Source organism: Trachinotus anak, unplaced genomic scaffold (assembly GCF_046630095.1).
Source record: "Trachinotus anak isolate AG129_WGS33_773 ecotype Australia unplaced genomic scaffold, CSIRO_AGI_Tana_v1 ptg000016l, whole genome shotgun sequence".
NCBI classification, from domain to species: domain Eukaryota; kingdom Metazoa; phylum Chordata; class Actinopteri; order Carangiformes; family Carangidae; genus Trachinotus; species Trachinotus anak.
The window spans coordinates 17,127,580-17,150,781 of NW_027273867.1; the positions used below are offsets into that span (position 1 = coordinate 17,127,580).

At 42.1% G+C, this 23,202-nt stretch overlaps 3 protein-coding genes across 9 annotated transcripts; all 3 read right to left on the minus strand.

Moving 5' to 3' along the window:
- Positions 1-182: 182 nt before the first annotated feature.
- s100u (S100 calcium binding protein U) lies at positions 183-8,045 on the minus strand. Its single transcript, XM_071499854.1, has 3 exons — positions 7,834-8,045; positions 5,052-5,182; positions 183-4,714 (listed from the first exon to the last, which is right to left on the minus strand). Exons 2-3 carry the CDS (start codon positions 5,169-5,171, stop codon positions 4,160-4,162), a joined length of 675 nt encoding a protein of 224 aa, XP_071355955.1. The 5' UTR covers positions 5,172-5,182; positions 7,834-8,045; the 3' UTR covers positions 183-4,159.
- A 1,460-nt stretch (positions 8,046-9,505) lies between these two features.
- On the minus strand, positions 9,506-11,327 carry s100a11 (S100 calcium binding protein A11). Its single transcript, XM_071499926.1, has 3 exons — positions 11,186-11,327; positions 10,956-11,095; positions 9,506-9,833 (listed from the first exon to the last, which is right to left on the minus strand). The coding sequence occupies exons 2-3, from the start codon at positions 11,082-11,084 to the stop codon at positions 9,699-9,701; spliced, it is 264 nt and encodes an 87-aa protein (XP_071356027.1). The 5' UTR covers positions 11,085-11,095; positions 11,186-11,327; the 3' UTR covers positions 9,506-9,698.
- A 1,037-nt stretch (positions 11,328-12,364) lies between these two features.
- pbxip1a (pre-B-cell leukemia homeobox interacting protein 1a) lies at positions 12,365-22,535 on the minus strand. 7 transcript variants are annotated; one of them, XM_071499919.1, is made up of 12 exons: positions 22,393-22,532; positions 21,471-21,598; positions 20,376-20,460; positions 20,185-20,252; positions 20,024-20,089; positions 19,053-19,674; positions 17,309-17,542; positions 16,843-16,866; positions 16,356-16,399; positions 16,070-16,165; positions 15,753-15,933; positions 12,365-15,603 (listed from the first exon to the last, which is right to left on the minus strand). In XM_071499919.1, exons 2-12 carry the CDS (start codon positions 21,540-21,542, stop codon positions 14,555-14,557), a joined length of 2,541 nt encoding a protein of 846 aa, XP_071356020.1. In that variant the 5' UTR covers positions 21,543-21,598; positions 22,393-22,532; the 3' UTR covers positions 12,365-14,554. The 7 variants fall into 7 exon arrangements, with proteins under 7 accessions (XP_071356020.1, XP_071356022.1, XP_071356021.1 ...); XM_071499921.1 differs by having other exon boundaries at positions 22,406-22,531; XM_071499920.1 differs by lacking the exon at positions 22,393-22,532 and adding an exon at positions 22,151-22,287.
- Between the last annotated feature and the right edge of the window lie 667 nt (positions 22,536-23,202).

Genomic DNA, 23,202 nt, shown 5'->3' on the forward strand with positions numbered 1-23,202 from the left:
CCTACTTACATATATACACTCTGCGTCTGTTTCTCTGCCACCCCGCCCCCCCAACCTCCCCTCTCTCTCTTTGCAGGTGCTTTTTCTCCCTTCCTCTCTCCATCACACACACACACACACTCACACACACACAGACTGGATTCCTGCAAGTAACCGAGGATATAAGAGGTCACAAATAAAAATGTTATGGTCACAGTTTTATTCCATATTAGCCATTACATATGTTACATAAAATAAGCAAAAATGATACAGCATTATATGAAGTCGAAATACTTGCATAGTGGAGTTTACTAGACTTTACAGTGGACTGAAATGAGTCCAACTGTTAAACACACACACCCTCTAGTACTTGGCAGGAAATACAAAAGAGTACATCAACATACAATGATGAAAGCCTGCACAATATGCTGGGAATGGTCCCATCATCACAAACATTTGACACAATGAGCCTTAAAAGCACATCCATATACTTGTATGTACATTTATCAAATCCACTAGGAGGACTCTTAAGACAGGCTTTTATCTTCTTCTACTGTGTCTCAATGAATGACTTATTGTGTGGCAATGAAAATCTGTCTGCAAACACTCCCTGCTGCAAATCTGCTGTGTTTGGTTCCAGCATGTTTTTAATCTACATGGAGTTAAGGTTGGGTGCGGTTTACACTATGGGACAGTAACAAAACTGCCAGTGCAGACAGTTCAACCTCTAAGAAAGAAAAATCAGCACTCACAGGTCACTCTGTACATCTGCTATTCCAAATGGGTCAAAAGAAAGCATTAGCTGAGATAAAATAATTTCCAGATGATGTTTAACTCAAGTCTGTTCACTTTAAATCCAGGAATCTGTTGGTATAGTGCAAGTCAAGTAATTTTAACATATCACAAAAGTGAATTTTGCTTCATCCAGTTTTGTCTTACCATAATTTGGCTTATGATGATTGAGAGCAAACACAAAGGTAACATTTTAAATGAATGAGTCAAACAAGGAGGAAACTGATGAAAACAGAGTGTTTAAACATGCCTGGCTTATGGGAAATAGCAAAAAGGATACACAGCTTGCCAGTGTAATCATTCACACACACACACACACACACACACACACACACACACACAGACGTTATACACATCTCCCATAGGTGTTCGATTGAGATCTGGTGACTGTGAAGGCCATAGCGTATGATTCACATCATTTTCATATTCGTGCCCTGTGGATGACAGCTTAGTCATCCTGTGTCTCCACTCATTTTTCATGTTTTTCCTTTAATCTGTCACCCTTCTATATAAAAGATGCCTGAGGTCTATGTGCATGTTGAACAGGAGACTGGCTGTAGATGGTGCAAGAGAGTGATATGTTTCTATCATTCACAGGAAGTACCATAATTAGAAAAGTTTTTTTTTGACATAAAAAGAATATAGGTTTTAGTAAAAGAAATAAAAATAATATAGCCTAAATAGCCCAAAATGCCTCAATATGTTTGTTAGTAATAGATCATGCAGGAAATGTCGCGTACTACTGTATGAGTATAAAGGCTGAGCAGAGTGAGTGTAAATGAGAGAGTATTTACAATGGGAGTGTCGCAGTGAGGCAGGGTGACCACATGACTCGGCTTATTTGTCTTGCCCATTTTGCTGCCGAGCGGTTCAAAGAGCCTGGTGCTGCTACAGTGCATAAGGTGCGCATTTGGTAGTGTGCCCAAAACGTGGGTGCCTTAAGCACTGCCTGGCTGGCCAGGTTAGACCTATAATAAAGCAATCCTGCAACATGAGCCTTTTTCTCATGGCTGCATTATTGATGATGAGACAATTTACAAATCATTAAATTGTAATTAACAAATTGCATGTAATGTGACAAAGAACTACGCTTTCAAGTGATCTCCATAGTGGTCCAAACAAGAAAGAATTAGGTTAAAAGTTAAATATAAAGAGGCCATGTAGAACTTAAATAATGGCTACAATAATGGTAATACAATGGTAATATTTAGCAAATAAATTTCTGATAGCATGCAACATCTTATTATCAGCCTGTTGTAAAAGATCACACCACATAAATTCATATTGTTGGCTCAGTATTGTTTTTTACTTAAAAAAAAGCACAACCTCTGACAATGATCCCTCTGACACTAGCACCTCGTCTGATGGGCAGGATCAGTGGAGCCCAGGATTACTTTCATGTAATTGTTTGTGTCCCAGGGTGTGTTAACCCTCAAATACCTAATCCAGTAGTTTCCCAGTGCCAGGGACTCAAGGATCCAGTTGCACGTCAAACAGGGTCTGAATGAGGGTGTGACCAACAAACAAACATGCAAGCCTGAACAACTGGTACTAAAACCAGTGGAAAACAACAAGCAACAACCAGCAATTTTAAACAAAAGCCTCAAAAAAAAGAGGTAAAGTCACTCCAATCCAGTGCTACACCAGATACTCTACAGGCCAAGCACCTTTATGGATCAATAAGTAGAATAGGACCATTGTAGTGCAGTTTGGAGAACACATTGTATTTTAAAGTACTTTAGATAAAAACTGCCAACAGGTGACACCTGCTATGGCTTTCTTTACTTCTTGGTATTTGTTATCTTGTTCTTCTCCACCAGTTCTAATCCCGGTGGATTAGGTTGCATGAACACCTTCTCTGACTTGCTCCTCCAGTAACCAGCCCACTCCCATGGGACTATTTTTGGTTCACCTTTTGACCGTAAGGGTCCTTTGGTGTGAGTTCCATCCTTGAACCTTAATTATTTAGCCAAGGGCCACGTCTGATCTTCCAGTTAATAATCCATGGCTGACTACGAGTGAGGAGAATATACTGTAGACTCCAGATGACGTTAACCTTTCTGGGAATCACAGAAAAAAAAAAACCAAACAAGAAAGAGACAGAGAGCCCATGAGATAGAGAGAAGAGGGTGTGATGGGGCATTGAGTACACAATTAAGATGAGCTGAATGCAAAGCTTTAGCAAAACAATTTGTTTATTGTCATGCCAAATCAGCTCCATAGCACTGTGGGTTAAAAGATGAGGATGTAAAAAAAAAAAGATAGTGTTACTGACTGCTTTTTATGCAACCATTGCAGGAATAGTTTGAGATTTGGGGATTTACACTTATTTGCTTTCTTGCCAAGCGTTAGATGAGAAGGTTGATACCACTCTCATGCCTGTCTGGTAAGTATGAAGCTGTACTCATTAGCCACTTAGCTTAGCTTAGCATAAAGACTGAAAACTGGGGGAAACAGCTAGCCTGGCTCTGTGTGAAGGAAACAAATCTGCCTATTAGCACCTCTTGTGCTCACTGATTAATACATCATATATTTTTTAGTTTAATCTGTACAAAAACTTAAGTAGAAACAAGATATAACACATTACCCAGTGAGCTTTGTAGACGCTGGTAGATGTTCTTTGTTCCCATTAGAAAGCCAGCGTGGCTGTTTCCCTCTGTTTCCAGTCTTTATGCTAGGCTAAGCCAGCCACCTGCGGCTTCATATTCAATGGACGCATAAAAATGGTGCCGACTGTCTCATCAGTGTTCTTGGTAAGGAAGCTAATTAGCATATCCCCCCCAGAAAGTCAAACTATCCTTTTAAGCCATTAGTACCTAGAAGAGATGAATGGTAGTGTGTTCTAACTGAATAGTAAGTGATGCAGGGCTGTGTGAGCCAACTGTGGAAGAAGAGACCCAGTTAGTCAAAAGTGAGGAGAGGATAGAATTTCAGCTAAACCTCTTGTCTGCTGCGGCGTGTTAACATGCAGTGACACTTTGGCCTCGTGTGCAGGGAACTCAGACTTTGCAGTGACGTTTTCACAGGGATATGGCATGCACATGATAGTGTACGTCTGCATGCAATCATAGTATATTATCATGATGAGGTAAACGTGCTATATAGTGGGATGCACATGCTGTACATATGAACATAGTGGTAACAAGCAGTACAAAGCAACAATTCTACGCTCATGTGTTATTTATCATATAAAAGGAACGGGGTTTCTTCAGAGTTGGATTTTTAGTGTTTGAACTTTTACCTATGTTTCGTATTTTAAAGTTGTGTGTATTAAAATAAACTGTTTAGTGGCTTACAAACGTATTTTGGCAATGTTAATGCTGATATGAGTAGTGTTTAATGTAATTGTGTAGTGTAGGTTTTTTTTTGTGAAGGAATTGATTGTCCCCTATGAGGTCGCCTCCTCTGTCTTCTTCTCCACCTCTTCCACCACAGCTGCGGCCAGCTTCTCTGCAGCTTCCTCCACCTTGTCTGTTTCCTCCACCTTCTCCTCTTCTTTCACCACCACTTCCACTGCCGCTGCCGCCGCCTCTGCTGCTGCTGCCACCGCTGCCGCCGCCGGCTCCTCCTTCGCGGCCTCGGGCTGCGTCTCTCCCTCCGCCTTTACTTCTACCTTTACTTCTCCCTCTCCATCTGCATTTGCTTCTACCTTTACTTCAGCGCTGGCTTCTGCCTTTGCCTCTTCATTTGCCTCAGGCTTTGCTTCCTCCTTTGCCTCTAGGTTTGCCTCTGCCTTCTCCTCCTCTTTGTTGGGGGTGCTTTGTGCCACTTGTCCAGATGCAGCATTCTGGGCGGGCTCCTCTTTGGCAAGGCCACGCTGCTCACTGAGTGAGACCGCCAGGTAGCCCACCAGCTTCATGTACTCCTCGAAGCCAACCTTGCCATCCTGGTTTTCATCCAGCCCCTGACCCATGTTGTCAACTGCCTCCTTGCTGTCTGTGTCCTGGGTAGTAAACACACACACAACCATGAGAATATCGAGCATGATGACAGGTAACCCTACCTGGACTCTCACTGCTGAAATCACTATACACTATTAGTAAATGAGCCACTACCAGTGGCTCTTTTTACATTATAATGCAGATGACTGTCATTCTATCATATGGGATCACTTCTCCCATTCACCTACTGTATATTACACCACCTCTCAGTCACAATGCTGTGGACAGGTTAAGACTAGCCAATGTTAACAACAAGACTACTGGGTACTTTTCTGTGAGGTAGTTACATAATTGAAGTACTGGTAACATTTCAGAGAGGTTCAAAAAAGATTTCCTAACCGACAGGATGTTGCTGAGCTGGGACTTGACAAGGCTCTGGAATTCTTTCTGTCCTAGACTCTCCCTCCCCTTGGTCGACTTCAGGAAGACCTTCACCATGGTCTGAATGGCAGCCTCCATGACTCCTCTCTCTGGGAAAAGGGAGATGTGAAGTCAGTGGTGTGAGATGTAATAGATAGATAGATAGATAGATAGAAAGAAGTGATCAAACAGTGATTAAACTGCTGTTGCGTCATGCTGGGCACATCCAGTGGAAAATGAAACAGAGGATCTCCTTGTGTCCCTACGAAACCTTTCGTTTCAGGTGTTGAGTCTAAAGTAAGGAGGGGATGGTGACGTGAGATAAGCAGAGAGGGTGAGAAGGAGTCTGATTGAGAGACAAGCACTGATGCACAATGGAAGTTCTGATCTTTGATAGGTCATCTGATCTAGTGAAGTTACCAAAGGGACTGGGCTTCAGATTACCTAAGGGATTACCTCCCTCCTGTCTGCTTCTCTCTCTCTCTCTTTCATTGTCTCTCTCTCTCTCTCGTCAGCCGTACCTGACTCTTTCCTTCAGTGCCACTCTCTCTTCCTTTGCCTGCCACTGTCTCATACTTGTTTTCACTTTGCTGCTCTTTCTTCCTCTCAAGCCACTGCCTTCACACATACGTGCACATCCTAATGTATTTCACAATGCGGCCTGATACATATTACACAAGAGCAGCTAATTCCTGTATGTTAAAAACAAGCACGGATATTAAGAAGTCTACCCAGACTTCACCTGACGTAGTCGGACACACAATCATAAATCTATCTCTCGACAGATGTAATCTACAGATGTTGCTCAAAATGTAAAACATCCTAGTAAGTGACACATCTTTGCAGGAATTCCATTCATTGCTGTCTGTGGAGATCACTTGGACAGGAATTTACAGGCCAACACCGAGAGCTAGTTTGCCCCCAAAACAGTGAGAGGATATGCTAAAGCTGAGAACACTCGTCTGTCAGCCTCTGTGCCCAAACGCAGTTTACACTGGTGAGAAGACTCACTGTATAGACTCCCCGTTCCAACAATCAGCTGAGTGGCCGTTTGTAAACAGCAAATTAATATCTCAATTACTTAAGTGCATGCCGCACTCAAGCGCACTCAAGCACCCTCCAGCCACGCAGTCTCTCTAAAAGCATATATGGCCAAGAGCATGTGCCTGTTAGTCTCGTTACACCAGGAGAAGCAGCGGAGCCCTGATACTGTGGCGTAGAGCCACTGCAATCTAACATTTCACTCGACCCCTTTCAGATTTTGCAAGGTAACCAACTGATCTCTTACTGTCTGGCCCACTCTGCCATAAGACAGCAGTTAGCATTTCTTATCTGATTGTCACTGAACAACAGTAATACTGTTATGAGATTCGGAAAACAGGTTGATTTGGCAAATCTTTTCTTTTATTCTGTGTCTTTTGTCCGTTTTTGTCACAGACACAGTCAGTTTTTTTTTTTTATGTAGGAACTTCAGGGGACTTCTTCCTGGACCGGTGACACACCCTCTGGAGCCAGAGTGCACAGGGGCCTTAACGGCTCTCACCAAAAAACACCCAGCAAACACATTCCCCCCTACTCATGGGATTCACGTTTCTGTCCATTCTCACATTCATTATTTACTTCGCTCGGCGGTCTTAAGGCGGCATTGCCTGCATGGATAGTTTCCCAACGTGTGCCCTAATTTCGACAACTCAACTCACGACTTGCATCACCCGTCCCACGTCAGAGCTTCGTCTTGTCCCACTCAGGAGACAAACTAATCCCCGTTATTTGTCTTAAAAGGCCCCAAAACAACGGCGCAAATAATTAAACATACGGGCCTACAACCAGAGGTTTCCCGTTTCCCCCCAGAGCCCAAAAAGAAGATTGAGTGTTGCGTTTCCAAACGGGCGAATGTGATACGGTATGTGCGCACAGTAATGACAATACTACCGCTCGTCTGTCATGAAATATTAACAGAGGAACAAGTTCGGTTGTGACCGTAAGTCGCGGCGAGCAGACGGACAGTGGCTGCGCTTCACCCATTTATTGAAAATGCACATAATTGAGCCTTGAGACGCGCAAACACGAACAACAAGCATCAGGTTTTCGCCGGGACTCGTCATCATTAACGCCACACGCAGTTTCAAACATGGGGAAACACGTATTGGGAGAAGCCCCACAGAAATCCGCTCAGCTGTCACTCTTCCGGGCCTCTTCACAAAAAGCACACTGTGCGCAAAATGTTGATTTTGCGCAAAATCGGGGCTTTTACGCGCGACCCGGGTGGCAATTGGAAATGCGGTGTGGAAGATCAATATCCTGCTCACCTAAAGTCACTTCAATTTTTGATAAGCTGCTCGCAACCGATCGGCAGCTTGTCAGCTGATCTACATCAAAATATCAAATATCTCTCCGGGAGAAAGAGAGAAAGAGAAAGAGAGAGAGAGAGAGAGAAAGAGACAGAGGGAGCATATGGCAATTAAACACAGCGACATAAAAGTGAAAGAGTAGATCTGGCAATAAAAGCAAAAAAAAAACAAAAAAAAAAAAAACCCCAAACTATTATCATTTACTCTTTTATAAATGAGCCACATGAGCCTAAAAACTGGTGAGAAGTGCGGTCATTGAAGCCGTCCCGCAGTCTGACCGCCGCCAACCTTCATGGGATGGCTCTTGCAACAGTGTAGCCTACCGAAACGTGGCAAAAACCATGAGCAAACACAATGCCTACACGGGTGGGGAAACTTTAAAGAATCAAGAAAAGGCGCAGTCAACTCACCGTATACCGTCTGCGGGGAAAGAGAAGTGTATAAATGTGCACAGTTGCGAGTTTCTCTCCTCTTCTCCGCCTTTCTACGCCGCTTTGAGCCCAGAGAACTTGCCAAACTAGTAGGACTGCAGAATCTCTTCCGTGATTTAGGTTTTTTTTTTTTTCTTTCCTTAAAAACTTTTCCCCCTGACAAGTCAAAGGGCGTGTACCTGGGAGAGTGAGAGGGAGAGCTGGGAATGTGGAAGAGCGCGGGTCTTACGCTCAGGAAAAAAAAAAAAAAAAGGGGGGGGGGAGTGAAAGTGTATCAAAACACTTTGACTGGGGTTTTTATTGGAATTATCTTTGGCTCATGTTCCAGCTGTTTCGCGTCATGTGTGATTTGCACAGTTTCACGCCAGCTCGCCAGGCTTGTGGCTTGGAGCGTCTTCATCTGCAGGGACGAGGACACAAGGGCGGGAGGGATTACTTCATCTGCTCGACTCTCAGTCGCATTCAAAAGTATTTACACACAGAAAAAAAACCCCAAAAAACAACAACTCTGAAACTGAAAGTATAGTTATTATCCAGGCAATTAAAATCCTATCTAGGTAGGAGGTGTCTCTTTTTTTTTTTAAGTATTAGGACAACACACAGATGTACAATTAGAGATACCCTTCTATTTTGTTGCAATGGAAAAAAAAAAAATCATATCTTTCAACCACAAAAGACAGTTGAAAAATAAAATTAAATATGGCAGCAATCTTTTTCCCAACTGACAAATTGGAAATTTGAGAGTAGAGGCATTTTCATTGAAAGTACAGGAAAGCCAGTGTGGAAGGCAAAAGTGGTGCAAGGGGTAAAGCAGTCTTGCCAGATTCTTGAAAGGGATTTCAAGTATTTGCATTTTATTTTTTTTTTTAAATTCCCTCCGCAGATGAAATCTCACTGCATGCGCTTCTTTCTGTGGATAAGTGAGATACGAGTCTCCATATTCTGTTAAAGCTGCTGTGGAGACTTCCCCACACAGACAATGTACTCAGCCCACGGTGCATGGGCGCCCTGCTCATTTAGTCTCTCTCTTTCTTGCTGCTGACTCATTTGCCCATCATCACGCCTCCCACATGGGCACCTTAATATGTGTAATTTGGATACAAAGGTCAAATTGACTTACATGTTGAAAGAGTCACATTCTGAAAATCAGTCAGCAGCACCTTTACTCTTTGGCAAAACTAAAACAAGGCCTATAGGCTATAAAACAGCTGGGGAGCATGCCAGCACACATAACTCTGTCTAGACATCAGAATTAATACAGAGTGACTGTAACACCAAGAATTACCAGCTAAACAAGCAACATGCAGCCCAAAATGTTGCAAAACAAGAAGTCCACCCCAACATAATGGGATGCATTTGGTCCACGTGTCCCCATGACACAGTCTGCTGGGGCCTTACCGACAGACAGTGAAGGCCAGGCTATGCTTTTGCATCACTGCTGCTAAATGCTTGGATAGGCAGCTTTGTACAGGCATTATGAAGCTGTATGGAACAAGATATGGTCTCCATAGTGTAGTTGTGGCAGCAGTAACGCATATAGGATTACAGGCCCCTAAATCAAGGCTGTAATACATTCCTGCTCAAATGTGTGCGTCTGGACATTATAATGTGGTGAATGAATGACAGGAGACAGAGCGATGGTGGCTCGGGGTTCATGACAATGAAGCCTTTAATTCAAAGTTCTCTGCATTCAACAAATGGTTAACTAAAGAGTTACACATGTGGCACTGGTGGAGTGATAAAAGAATTCAAATGCCTTTGAGTTTACAACTGGACATCTTAAACTGAGTTGATTGGCGCTGCACAATCTGCTCAAAGCCACAATTGACACAGGATGGCGAGCTTTACTGACTGAAGCCGCCCTGTTTGCTTGCAAGTTTTCCGATCAGCTGCCAGAACTCGGAGAACGTCAGCTCCCCGTCGTTATTTTCATCCAGTGAGCCCATGAGCTGGTCAATCGCCCCAGCATCGCCGGAGTTCTGTGGGTAATCACAGAGCAGAGGCCCTGATCAATACAAGATCACTCTGAGCTGCAGCGTCAGCTGCTCTGAAAGACTGTCCTGCCACCTAATGGTTGAGTATGAGTGTAGTCATAAATACGTGTAGTCATAAATACGACTGAGGTAAAACTTCATTTACTACCACACAAAGTTTCCTTCTGATAAAATCCTTTGACAGCACATATTTAATCTGTGTATTTGTGTTGTATTTCATCTGTGTTTGTATATGTGTTATATATACTAGTGAACAGACAACAGCGGGAAATGGACTCAAACCCAATAACTTATAATAACCATGATAAAAACATGCATTAACTTAATATATGTTATGCAATGTGCAGTTACAATGTGCAATATTTTGCATATAAAGAAAAGAGTCTGACATATGTGTCCTACATGATTATTTCCATTCCACTTTTAAACAGGTGCAATCACAAATTCTGAATTAACTGATCACAAATCCGATAATGATGACTCATTTGAGTAATTATCAACTAAAACTATTATTCACTGCATTTGTTGCTTCAGCTGCTTTGCTTCATTTCATACCACTGTAAAACTTTCATTCTGTTAGCCGGACAAAGTGAGCATGTGTAAGACATCATCTTATGCTAGAGATGCTAATTTGATACAGACATTACTTTTTTTTTTTTTTTTTGTCGTTTTATGTTCAAAATTATTCTCTCATAAATGTAAAAATGGTAGCAGTCTAGTCTATGGAAGCAGAGTCGCTTATAATAGTTATATCACGTCATGCACTCACACATGTATTCCTGTAAATACATTGTTATATGAAACCTGTGTGTGTGTGTGTGTGAATGAATGAATGAATGATTGAATGAATGAATCTATTCTCATAAACAAACTGAAATTGATACATTTTACAGCATAAAGTTGTAGATTTTTTTCATTCAAGACACGAGGATGATACTAAGTGACAGCAAAAATGGGTTTCTCATGAAGACAACAGTAGAAATATGTATAAAAGCAATTAGTCTGAATAACAGCACAACGATATCTCAAGAGGCTGCAGACACTACTTCTCAGGATGCAGATAGAAATCAGCAGGCAAATGGTCTTAGAACAACGTCCGAGATGTACCTTGACATAGTTGGGTAGCTGAGAGGTCACCAGGTTTTGGAATTCGTCCTTGCTCAGGGTGCTGGCGGACCCATCTTTCCCAGCATAGGTCTTGAACTGGGTGACAAGGGTGCAGATGGCAGCTTCCATGATGCTTATTGCTGAAAGAGGGAAACAAAAGCCTCAACAAAGCCGCAAACATCACGCGCACATATGGAAACGTGTTGGAAAAACAGTGGCTGCGATCTTACCTGTTGCGGTGAGATGCTGTTTGGTGCGTTGCAGCAGGTGCCAAGATCCTTGTCCCTCCACTCTGGCATCGCCTCTCTGAATATATATGCTTCATCCCCGTTGACTGGTGCACACATCAGCGGAAAACACACTAACCTGCCCTCTTCTCCCCCATCCAGCAGGCTGCCCTTATCTCTGCCTGATTTCCACCACTCTGGGGATACAAGTCACAAAAGTGCACACATGCACAACTACACACAGACACACAAACACACACACACAAAAACTGCCATTCTGTCCTACAAAGGGCAAATTTGTACTGATGATAGCACAAAACCAATTTTGGTCTGTTTGCAGAGCAAGGCATTTACTGATAGCGTCCCTGTCAGGCCGTGCTAATCAAGTGACTGAATCATGCACACCTAAGCAGTAGTAGGTTTATACAAAACATGACTCATATAATGTGGCATTCAGGTGAAACAAATACTGTCTCGTGTAAATCTTTGTGGTTACAGGAATGAATGTGTGTGGATTACCTGCAGAGAGATGGTAACTGTAATGTTGAATTTTAAGGACAACAGGGGAAGTTCTTGAGAATGTGTCCGTTTTCTCACTTCTTTTCTCAGAATTGTGTGTTTGATAGTTTGTAGTTGGGGATTCATCTGCCCTTCATTTCCTTCCCTTTATTTATTTATTTATTTATTTATTTTTTAGCAAGGTTGTACCATAAAAATGAAGTCCTAGACAGGTCCCTCTCCAGAAGAAGAGAACATACAGAAATGCTTGCATGGTGACTTGTTTGTAGAATTCAAAGAATGACAAGCGCTCTCTGGAGTTTTGCAGCGACTGACTTCTTCTCAATCATTGCTTACATTCTCGTTCAGCAGCATATCAGGTCAATGACCGACTCCCACACTGGCTGCCTGAGTTCGTGCCTGTGAATGTGTAAGCTCCTGTTCAGGGTATTTAATCTGGATGTAAATATTTTAGTTTGGCATCATAGTGGTGATAATAGATGCCAGTCATACCAACAACTTCCCACCAGCCAGTGAGTCACACGTCACACATGGCTGGGTATCATTGTAAATTTTTCAGTACAACAATAGTTCCATTAACACAACTCAATCTGACTCTTAACGCTGACTCAGGGGAGATATTCAGTGATATCTCTTCTAGGATGTGTTTAAATAATGACACTATTTACATTTTTAATGGTGAAAATTTTATTGTAATTAACGCCGACTTCCTCAAAGAGGACATAACTGATGATGGGGGAAAACTAGAAATGATCCAACCTTATCAATACATCTGTCCCCAGGGATCAATTACATGTACATCCGGGCCACATTATCAGCAAGCACAGATCCCTACTGTTGTCCCACAAAGACAAAGACAAGTCTCAGATACTGATTAAACTTTTTTTTTTAAATGTGTTTAACTAAAGGATCCATCTGTTCTGGTTGAGCTTTCTTTTGATCCCTTTGGTCTAAAATCTGAAAGAAAATTCCTCTGTAGAAACAGCAGAGAAGACATTTAACAAGAATCTGTTCAACACAAGTAAACCCTTTGACATTCATTCTCTGCTCTATAAACAGCAACATTACAAGTAGTGTAAACTAGCAGAAGCAAATTAAATCAAAGACCTCTTGTCCAATCTAAGGTATTTGTAATTATAAAGGCACATATGCAGTAGCTGGCAAACTAAATTTCTGAAAACCAAAGTAACTGAAAAAACATCTTCACCTTGAATGTGAAAGAATCTGTGGTTGTTCTAGCTAAAAATAAAGAAAAGAGTTGCAGTGTAGTGACAGAATAAATAAACATTTAACACTTCAAAGCTTCTTTCAGTCACTGAAAAATGAGAACTAACAATCACAATCTGTCGATTTTCACTTCACATCCACCTAAAGAGGGAAACTTTCATGATCGAATATCACTAAGATCAAAAACTGAACAAAAAAAAAAAAAATACTACAAAGTAATTCTGCAATACTTTATAGACACTGTTTTGTACCATTCTTGTTTTACCTTTGACTTACTCAACTTAGAAAACAAAATAAAATGTTGCAGCTTCCTAAGTTTTTTTTTTTTTTCTCTCTATAACCAAACAGCTACAACTACTGTTGCATGTCAGTTTACATCAACCTGCTAACAAAGTGTGAGGAAAATGGAAAAAAAAAAAAGAAAGAAAAAATACTGGTTTGGTTGCCAATCTCATTAAAACAAATAAAGAAATTCATTAAGTGAAACACTTTGGGGATTACTAAAAATCACTAAACTCTATAGGCGTCACTCTGTGTGCTCTGGGATACCCAGTATATGTAGATCCTGTGTTGGAGGTCCCCCTGGCTACATTCCTTAAAAAGAATGTAGGTTTCAGACTGGTGGTCTAAAAAAAAAAAAGTAAATAGTGAGCAAAAAACTCTTTGCTGTAAATGTGAATGTTTGGGAAAAGTGCTAAAGTGATTTAGCAGTTAAAGCAATTCAATTCAACTGTATAGATATATATAAGTTTATCCTGTTGCTTTTTTCTGAGCAGCACTGATGTGAATGTTTCATAAACTGGTTCCTGGTTGTTCCACACATCTGCTTTCAACTGACAGTTGGGAGTCAGAGCATGAAAAGTACTTCGAGCTAGAAACCAAACGCTTTAGGGCTCTGAAACAGTGCTGTTTGTGTGTGTTTGCCCAAATCTACTAAAGAGCTGCTGACACAAAACTGGTCTGACCTGATCTTATTCTTATCACTGAAAGAACCGGGATCCCATCCTCTGGGATCAGACAGTTGCACCCGACTCGAGGCAAATGGTATCTGTGAACATTTGTTTTAACCTGTTTGGAGTAGAGGCAGGTTGTAATCCCAGACAAGGGAGAAAGTCAGATGAAAGAGAAGTATTCAACAGTCAATTGAACATGTCTTTCTATAATCAACAACTCATTTAAAACTATTTGCATGAATAGATTTAACTCAGTTGCACTGGTGCTCAACAGAATTATTCGCAAATACCATCTCCTTAAAACCCTGTTTTTTTGTGTGGTCTGAATATTATCAGTTGGAATTTTCATTATGAACTGCAACATGCACTAGGTACTGAGAAAACACTATATAGCAGAGGAAAATCCACACAACACATTACTGAAGGACTTTGCATTAGGAGGCATAACCTGACAGAGGTAGGTAACAACAACTAAGTCCAAAATGACAAGTACAAGTCTAGCTTATAATTAAAGACTCAGAGGGACACATTTATGAGAGGCACAACCACTCTGTACCAGAAGCTACTACAATTACAGCTCTGAAGAGGACACGGTAGGCAAGAAATGTCCTATAAAACCACAGCTTGTGCTGTATCTTAGTGGATTTTATTCCTCTCCCCTAAGTGTCTCTATTTAAGCTGTGGCGGCAAATTTCCAGAGGGCTTCTCGTTCAAATTCCTCCATCTCCTCCTCCAGGGAGTCGTCGTCCTTCTGCCCGTTGTCCTCTAAAACGTCCACCATGTCCTCCAGAATGTCTGCTACGTCCTCTGCAAAGTCGCTGAATTGAACCCTGTCGTGGATAAACACGCCGTCCTCAAAGAACTCTGCAGTCAGCTTTCGGATCTTGTCCTTGCTCTCGGATGAAGATCCTTCCAGCTTGCTCAGGTAGCCCTCCAGCAGTTCCTCAAACTCGGACAGCTCCACTGCGTAGAGCCCCTCCTTGGTGGCGCAGTCGTCCACAGAGCGGCAGCCCAGCTGGGGGCGGACGTTGCGTCGGAGCTTCTGCTCCTGGTCTCTCCAGAAATCATTGTGGTTGTACTGATGAGGCTGGCGGGCCTGCTGATGGCGATGCTGGTCCTGATGATGATGGTTGTGGTGGTGGGAGTGTTTACCAGGCTGGCTGTGCCACGGTTTCTCCTTCCTCCTCTCCTCTCTGTCCATCCTGCGCTCGTCCTTCTTCCTCTCCCACTCATCCTGGTGTTTCCTCCATGCCTCTTTGTGAGAATTTTGCTTCTGAGACTTCCACTCCTTCTCTTTCTTCTCTTCTTTGTCCTTCCATCCTCCCTCTTTGCTGTGCTTCCACTCTTTCTCTCCTCTCCACTCTTTCTTTTCTTCTTTCTTCCTGTAGTCCCGCTCGTTGTTTTTGCCTTTGTTCCCTTTCCATTTGGACTCCTGTGGCTTCTTCTTCCCCCACCTCTCAACTTGTTCAGAAAGCTTCTTCTGGATCTCCTCCAAACTATCCCTGACGCTTTTCCTGCCACCTCCATTTCTTTTCATCCCCTCCAGTCTCTTTCTGCTCTCCTCCAAAAGAACCTTCTGTCTCTGGAGTTCCTCCTTCAGCCTGCCTCCCTCATTTGTCTCCTTTGTCCTCTCAGGTCCTGCTGCTTTCTGGTTACTCTGACCCGCTTCGTCACCAGGCTGAGGAGCCGAACTGAGAGGAGCCTGTGGCATTTTTTGATCAGCTGCAAGGAAGCAAGATATCCAAGTTAAATTGATCAGAAAAGGTCAAAAGATTTTATTGCACAGCTCCCTTCTATCTCTATTATCATTTAAATAAATATTAAATGAGTGCAATATACAGCAGCAAAGACTATTAAATGCCACATCATACCTGTGAGCTGGTTGAGTTCGGTCACCCTGGCCCTCAGAACCTCCAGTTCTTTCTTTAGTTCAGGCAGAGATGACAGCTCCTCCTTCAGCTGTGCGTTTTCTTTTTCTAGATCTGCTTTACCTTTTTCATCACCGCTCGCTGCTACTGCCTTCAGTGCTGAGTCGAGTTCTTCTTTCTGAGCCTGAAAGATAAAGTAAGATATAGATGGTTAATCGAATCCAGGTTCTACACAACTTGGACAATAACCAAAAATATTTATTGAAACATCATGACAGTGTAAGACAACATCATTAGCATTAATATGACTGTATACTGACCTGTAGTTGAGCCTCTCGCTGAGCGATTTGTTGGTTTTCCTGTGTCAGTTTATCCAATAACTCTTTCATATCCTGTGGATCACTGCTAAGCCAGTCCTGGATTGAAAATCATTGGCAAATGAATAATACAAATATTTCGAAATAATCCAGTCTTTTTTATCCTTTCATAGTTTGTCTTTAAAGTTCTAAGACCCAAGTTTTCTTTAAATAGTTCCGTATAGACACAAACTGGCCAACATATCATGCTGAGATTGAGCAAGTGAAGTGAGAGACGGTAAGAACAGACCTGGCTTTGTTCTCCATCATTCAGTTCAGAGGCGTCAAAGTCACCTGTCAGGTAAGAAAACACATCTTTCACACAAGTATTACCACAGACACTCCTATTGACACACAGCTGCCAGGCGGTCTTACAACAACAGAAGATGCTTTTGTTGTGAAGTGCATTTTATGAGCCCAGGCCACTACTTGTGCACTACACAGAAACTATTTATTTAGGCAGTTAAATTACATTTAAAAAGTATGATATATTTATCTTACCAAGCAAACTGCCCACAACAGATAATTTTCCCCTCAACTTAGGCACCTTTAACATCCAGTGAGTCCTTCCAAACAGTGATAAAGAGTGTTATTGTACACTTCAAAATGCGTGTTATTTGCCATTTTCTGCTGCCACTGCATGAAGTGCCAGGCCAGATAAGTGTGTGGACAAGCTGATTGTTAGGCAGCTAGTGCAGAAGCTTACACTGCTGTTTTATCTTTAGTGCTGGACCTACCATAATCCAGGTCAGAGAGGAAACCTGTTGACACAGTTCAGCTTAGTCAACAAGACCTAAAAAATGACACTGAACTATTGCTGAAAACTGCAAATAAATGTGCTTATGCAATGTGTTAATACTGGCATTGTTATATAAGCAAATGTGTAATGAAAAGTCATTTTCTGACAATATTTACAGTAAACCCTGAAGCTGTCAAATCTCTGATGCAACAGGTGTATACAGGTGCACCGATTCTGATCATTTCTAAGACACCATGTGCGGTAAGCCCAAACTTTCATACTTTAAGTTATTTCTAACATAAGCATCTCCAAGTATAAGGTAATAAATATCATAATCATGGCTTCAGTCTTCCTGTTAATGTATCACAAACAGCAACTGTAAGGAAACGTTGTGCCTCTTACTGTATCTGACCATACAACAGAAGCAAGCAGGTGGGCTTGAGTTAGGCATGAGAGGAACTCACCTGAGAGGAAGAGGGAACCTAAAAAGAGCAGGATCAGAGCTCCCACAATGCATTTGTTCAAGGACAACCATGGCTTTTCCTCCTTCTTCTCAGGCAGCTTGAACTCCACTTCCTCATCCTCATCTTCCTCATCTGACGTTCTTGGTCTTGGTGCCTCGAAAGAGGGCACATTCCTCCTCCTCAGTCCATCATCAAAGCCGCTTGTGTCGCCCAAATCAAAACTAGTTGATGGCTCTGAGAAAGGTAGACAGGCAGCAAGAGGAAACAGATTCTGAGCATGAAAAAGAACTGGCAAGACAGCAGAGATGTCACTTTTTATAAGGTATTTTTCTGAGAGATAATATTGCTCCTAAACCTAAACCACATGTGGCCGTAAGTCACTTCAACAAATCATCTCGACATCTTTAGCTACAGAAGTATCAGAACTTTCCAAAATCAGAATCATCTACTGGCAGATTGCCTCACTAAAAGCTAAGTGACTACATGAACTGCAAAACTCAACAGTGTGTAAACAGTGTGTTTGAAAAAAAAAAGGCTGACAAAAAGTCAGTGATGCTTGTGGAAATGAATGACATTTTCTCACTAAATTAAAACAACAGTAATTTCATGCATGGCAGTTTCTCATTTTCTCAGTGGGGTGTACGCTTCCCTGCCACACTGATAAATCTCTTTCCAGCTGCTAGTGTGACACAGATAAGGAACATGTTAACCAATTCTTCTGCAAGAGGACTGTCATTGACTAGTGCTTATTACAAAGAGCCATAAACCACTTACTTCTCTCAAGGCTGTGTTACCAAATGGGCAAAACCATTAACTGCTGCAGGGTCACAGACCCCCCAGGACCAAAAAAAACACATGTTCAGTGTGAGGCTCTTGGTTTATATTAATAAGTAAAGTACAATATTAACTAACGTATCACAGGCCTTAAGATGAGTCTTGCTTTATTACTTAATCTTGAGGCCCTGTGTTGAAACGTATCTTTGCGATCTCTTTATTTCAGTTCATACTTTGATTATATGGTGCATATTTCTGCGTTAGCTGGTATTTACGATTACCACACAGCAAACACAGGGACACATTATTCCAGAATGGAAAAACTGTACACAGAGAGAGAGAGGGATGGGGGGCTAGTAGGGCCCTGGTGCCCCATAGCAGGTTATTCTAGTCATGACTTCACTTCAGAAAGTACTCTGCTCTTCTGCAGAATAATTTCAGAGCTCAAGTCTTTTACATAAGTATATATATTTTTGGGGGTGTAAGGTCATTGGTGAATGTCACCAAGGATGGACAGGGTTGGACAATGGTTGATACACTGTTTGATGCAAAGATATATATATGTGTGTGTGTGTGTGTGTGTGTGTGTGGATATGCAATATATGCTATATTGCCTTGCTGCACCTATATACTGTGTATGTTCAGTGTGATTATTCCCAGTCTTTTTGGCTTGTGACCCCACAAAACAAAGCAATGCCTACTTGCAATCATTGTCAGATGAACAGTGTTTTTTTCTTTTTTTTTGCATTTATCTTTTGTTGCATTTGAATGATTACTGAAGGTCTAAAGAGTTGAAAGCTATCTAAGATCTAATTTTTCACAAGAGAAAAAATTACATTTAAGAAGACTCCCTAATCCCTAATTTTGAAACCACTGCTTTAGAAAATACTGACTGACTACCTCTGAATTAAATACAGATCACTCTAATGCCATGTACTGATATATCTTGCATGCATCATCCATCCCATACCCTCGTCTTCTTCTCTCTCATCTTGGGTCATTGTCTCAGATGGCTCTGCTGCCTCCTCTTGTGCTTCTACTGAACCAACAGTCTGTGGTGCAGGCCTTTCATCAATAGGGTCTTCTGTCACCAGGCTCTCTGTGACTGGGCTTGGCAGCTCTGTACGTTCTGGAACAAAGCTGATGTCAGCGTCAACATGAGAGGGAGGATCAGTGGCTGTAATGGTCTCTGTGGGGATGTTAACCTCGAGTTCAGCAGTGAAAACAGGACTCTCCCCAGCAGGGCTCACAGTAATTGGCCCGATATCAGCAGGCGTGTCAAGTACTGGTTCTATAGAGACAGGGATCTCCGTCATGGGAGGAGCAGAGCAGGACTCCTCAAGCTCAGTTGGGGGGAGTTCAGCAGGCGGAATATCGAGTGGAGCCCCCAAATCAATGTTGGTGACAAACGGTATGGCTCCTTGGTGCTCACTGTCACTAGGAGAGCTGGTGTCAATATCATGTATAACTGGAGGCTGACTCTCCAGGTCGAGGTCTGCAGGGTCAAGGGGGCTGTGTGGAAGAGGACTCATCCGGGTTGGGCTAGAAGGTATGGGACCCTCACTGGATTCTGGTGAGGTCTCTTGACACACCTAGAAGGGCCCGATTGAAAAAAGTTAACCATGAATACTTTTATTCCATTTATGTTCTTCATTGCAATCAAGTGTCTATGATTTTGTTTTTCAGTGCATCCATTTCCCCCTCTCTATATTGTCCACAATGCGTCTCTTTCATTTACTGACTTCCTCTGCTGCCCTGAGTGACTTTGACAACACAGTCAAGAACATAATATGTATATTTATGTTATGTTATAAATCTGGTAAGTGCTCAACTGTCAAACTTGACTGGAGCTATAAAATGCTGGACAGTGAGTAGGTACATGTGGTCAAGATAGAAAAATACACCATCAACCAAGAAATTAGAGGAAGAAGAATACATCACCAGCAGTTGGTTAATATGCTCTGGGTTAGGATTTGTTCTCTTGATAATGACTTGAGTGATGGCTTTCTATTGGCATGATAGTCAAAAACACAGATAGACATGAGTATCTGTGCTTCACTTAGACTTTGATAGGATTATTACATTGTTTATTGTGTACTAACCTGGTGGCCTTCTTCAGACAGGACAGTTTCTACTGGAATGTCACTTGGTTTGAACTCCACAGCAGCTCCTGAAATAACATCAACACAGTGTGAATTTGAAACTGCAGAGGTTTTTAAAAGCAATGTCTTCAATCTGAACTGAGCCATTCCACAACCCCTTCTAAATGCTCCAGCCCGTTGACTCTCAGTACCTGCCACCTCCTCAGAGAGACTGGGGACGTCGCCCAGGCTCTCAGTGCCGTCATCCACAGGCCCCACATTCTCAACAGCAGCCTCCTGTGGAGTAAGAAGATCCAATAAGATCAGACTTCCTACATGCATTCACATTAACACCTGTGGTCCACTTATTGGTAATGCTGACCTTGACATTCAGAGCACACCCAATACAGGCATGCATACTCGCCCCTACACATAAATCCCTGGGCTGAGGGATATGCTGATATTTCCTGTTGGTCATTCAGACCAAATCAAAAGGGTTTTATTTTAATTTACAATCTTTTTACAAAATGAAACATTTCTGCAATACTTGATAACATCTGCTACACATTACAGGTACTGTTCCACTTTACATCCATTATTATTAAATGTGTCACATTTGATTTGTTATACATGTTGATATATAGCTCTGCATTTTTAAACTGATATTGTGCAATATACCAAAGTCACTCAGCTGTCATATTTAGTCTTCGGCCATCATTGATATACATGGGGTAAACAAAGTATTACCTCTCAGTATAACATGTCAAAATTCAACGGCACCACATACTATGGTCTCCAATCAACTCTGCTCTAAAACAGTTTCAACAAAAACGGAGAACTATAGCCATCATGAAAGGAGGATTTAATGCAGGCATAATATCTTAGACTGCATTAGTTTTAGGTAGCTGTACTTAATAAACTGGCAACTGAATGTGGAGGATCTTTTGATTATGATACATAACATAAATGTATTTGTCCTCAATGCTCTGCCTTAACACAGTCATATACAACTGCTTGCACATGGAGTTGACGTAAAACAAAAGCAAAATAACAGACAACAGCTATGTAAGAATAGACAATGTCAATACCTTACACATTCAAACTGGACAGTATCTGACTAATGGGTCATAATTTGGCAAACATTTACCATGATTTTATCATTATGGGCGGCTCAGTGTTGCAAGTTCAGACATGTCACATTTTACATGAGCCTGTATTCATGAGACAGGATAATAACCATGCTCCAAATTATATCCAGGCATACGGATCTCCAAAGAGAATTTCCTGAGCTGGTTTATAAGTCTTACCTCGGGGGAGAGGAGGGTCCAGCTGTTGGTTGAGGACGCACTGCTGCCTGTGCTATTGCTGTTGTCAGACATCGCCCTCTTCAGGCTCAATTTGGCACAGCACGGTGCAGATTCAGCTGAATGATATTCTGCAGACGAAGACAGAAACAACGTGTCTTCATTGAACACGCCTGGTGCATACACCATTTGCCTTGTGGGAGTTACAAGTATTACCCTGACGTACAAATCTGACCGTGACTTAATTATTGGGATGGCACCGAAATTATAAGGATGCCCACTCTTAAACATGAAAGTACACACAAATGACTAACTATGTCTCATTTCCTGCAGTAATTATAAGGTTATGATGTAAATGCCAGACTAAGAGGACACAATAACGACACAGTTTGGGACCTAATTCACCGCACACACGGGATAAAGCCCAGATTGTCGTTGATACAAGTTATGTAACGGTATGGTGGCATCCATAATATAGCGCTGCGCAGTTAAACAAAGGGTTCAGTCAGAAGGAACAGGAATCTCATGATCACATTAATCGTCGCTGCTATTTCCAGCCAGCCATTCATTCAGACCCATCCGTTCTCTCAACCTGTGTGGCAGTTAAATTACCAAAAATGGTCAAACCACAGGCACGAACAGCTCATTGATCCAGAAACGAGCAAACAAAGGTTAATACTCACTTGTCGACAACACTATCTGCGCTAAGGTTCTGTTTTGCACATATGATAAGGCAAAATTTAGGGGCCGTGGTTGTTGTAGCAACCAAATTCAAGGTTCACTCATGATGGTAAACAAAGGATGGTAGGCTGAATATTCCCACTCCCACTCTTCCGCGTTTTCACTCAGGCCCCGCTGTTGGCGAGCGCTTCACACACCTGCTCGACTCTTTTCAAGTTAAACACAAAGAAGGCGTTTTATTTACCCCACTTGCTTACAGCTCAGTCGTCGGCTGTTTTATTCCTTCAAAACGTTTTGTGTTTTTAGTAGGAACAACGCTCCTCTCTTCCCCTGAACTTGGGAACTTTGGGAATTCCAAGCTGCGTCACGTCGACCCAAGGCGCCTCTCGTCCAATGGGATTTCAGGAAAGCCTCCGGAGCGCCCGCCCCTGAAGCAAGGCTGGGCCAATCAGATAGAAGTGTCGTGTCAGGAAAGCGACGCACAGCCGAGCATGATTGACGCCCGCAGGTGAAAGAGGCAGGTGATGGACACAGATCCCGCTCCAGGGTTTTAATAATACAACTTCATGTGTGAACCTAACCCCTAAGATGCATGTGTGCACATATATATCCAGAAGGGAGAGGCTGCGAGGACCAGCCGCACACTGACACGTCCGCAGAGTTATATTTGAACTCTGGGACTTACCACAGTGGACAACCCCCTCCACTCCTCTTGCTCCAGTCTGGCCATTCATTTCATCATCTGACTCCTTTTCCTCTATTATTAGTTGTCTGTGAAAGACACGTTTACTTTTACACCTCTACACAAGGCACACAAATCACTTTTTTTTTTTTTTTGGGATTTGCACCACTAAAGTACAATCTTGTTTTAAGACATCAGCTATTGTAGTTTATAATATGGCTGCAACCAACAATTATTTTCATTATCAGTACATCTTTGAATTATTTTCATTGATAACTGATGGATTGTTTAGTCTCGCCCCTGTACATAAATCCCTGGGCTGAGGGATATGCTGATATTTCTTTTTGGTCATTGTAAAAAAAAATCATGGGT

What these genes read in the sequence shown, in the direction of transcription:
- s100u (XM_071499854.1), bottom strand. Translation starts at nt 5,171, where the DNA reads ATGGAGGCTGCCATTCAGACCATGGTGAAGGTCTTCCTGAAGTCGACC. An exon ending in AGCTCAGCAACATCCTGTCG is followed by an intron (nt 4,715 to 5,051) that starts GTTAGGAAATCT and finishes TTTACTACCCAG; the next exon opens with GACACAGACAGCAAGGAGGC.
- s100a11 (XM_071499926.1), bottom strand. Translation starts at nt 11,084, where the DNA reads ATGGAAGCTGCCATCTGCACCCTTGTCACCCAGTTCAAGACCTATGCT. An exon ending in AGCTACCCAACTATGTCAAG is followed by an intron (nt 9,834 to 10,955) that starts GTACATCTCGGA and finishes GATTACCCACAG; the next exon opens with AACTCCGGCGATGCTGGGGC.
- pbxip1a (XM_071499919.1), bottom strand. Translation starts at nt 21,542, where the DNA reads ATGTCTGACAACAGCAATAGCACAGGCAGCAGTGCGTCCTCAACCAAC. An exon ending in GGACCCTCCTCTCCCCCGAG is followed by an intron (nt 20,461 to 21,470) that starts GTAAGACTTATA and finishes CTTACTCCACAG; the next exon opens with GAGGCTGCTGTTGAGAATGT. An exon ending in AGCGAGAGGCTCAACTACAG is followed by an intron (nt 15,934 to 16,069) that starts GTCAGTATACAG and finishes TTTATCTTTCAG; the next exon opens with GCTCAGAAAGAAGAACTCGA.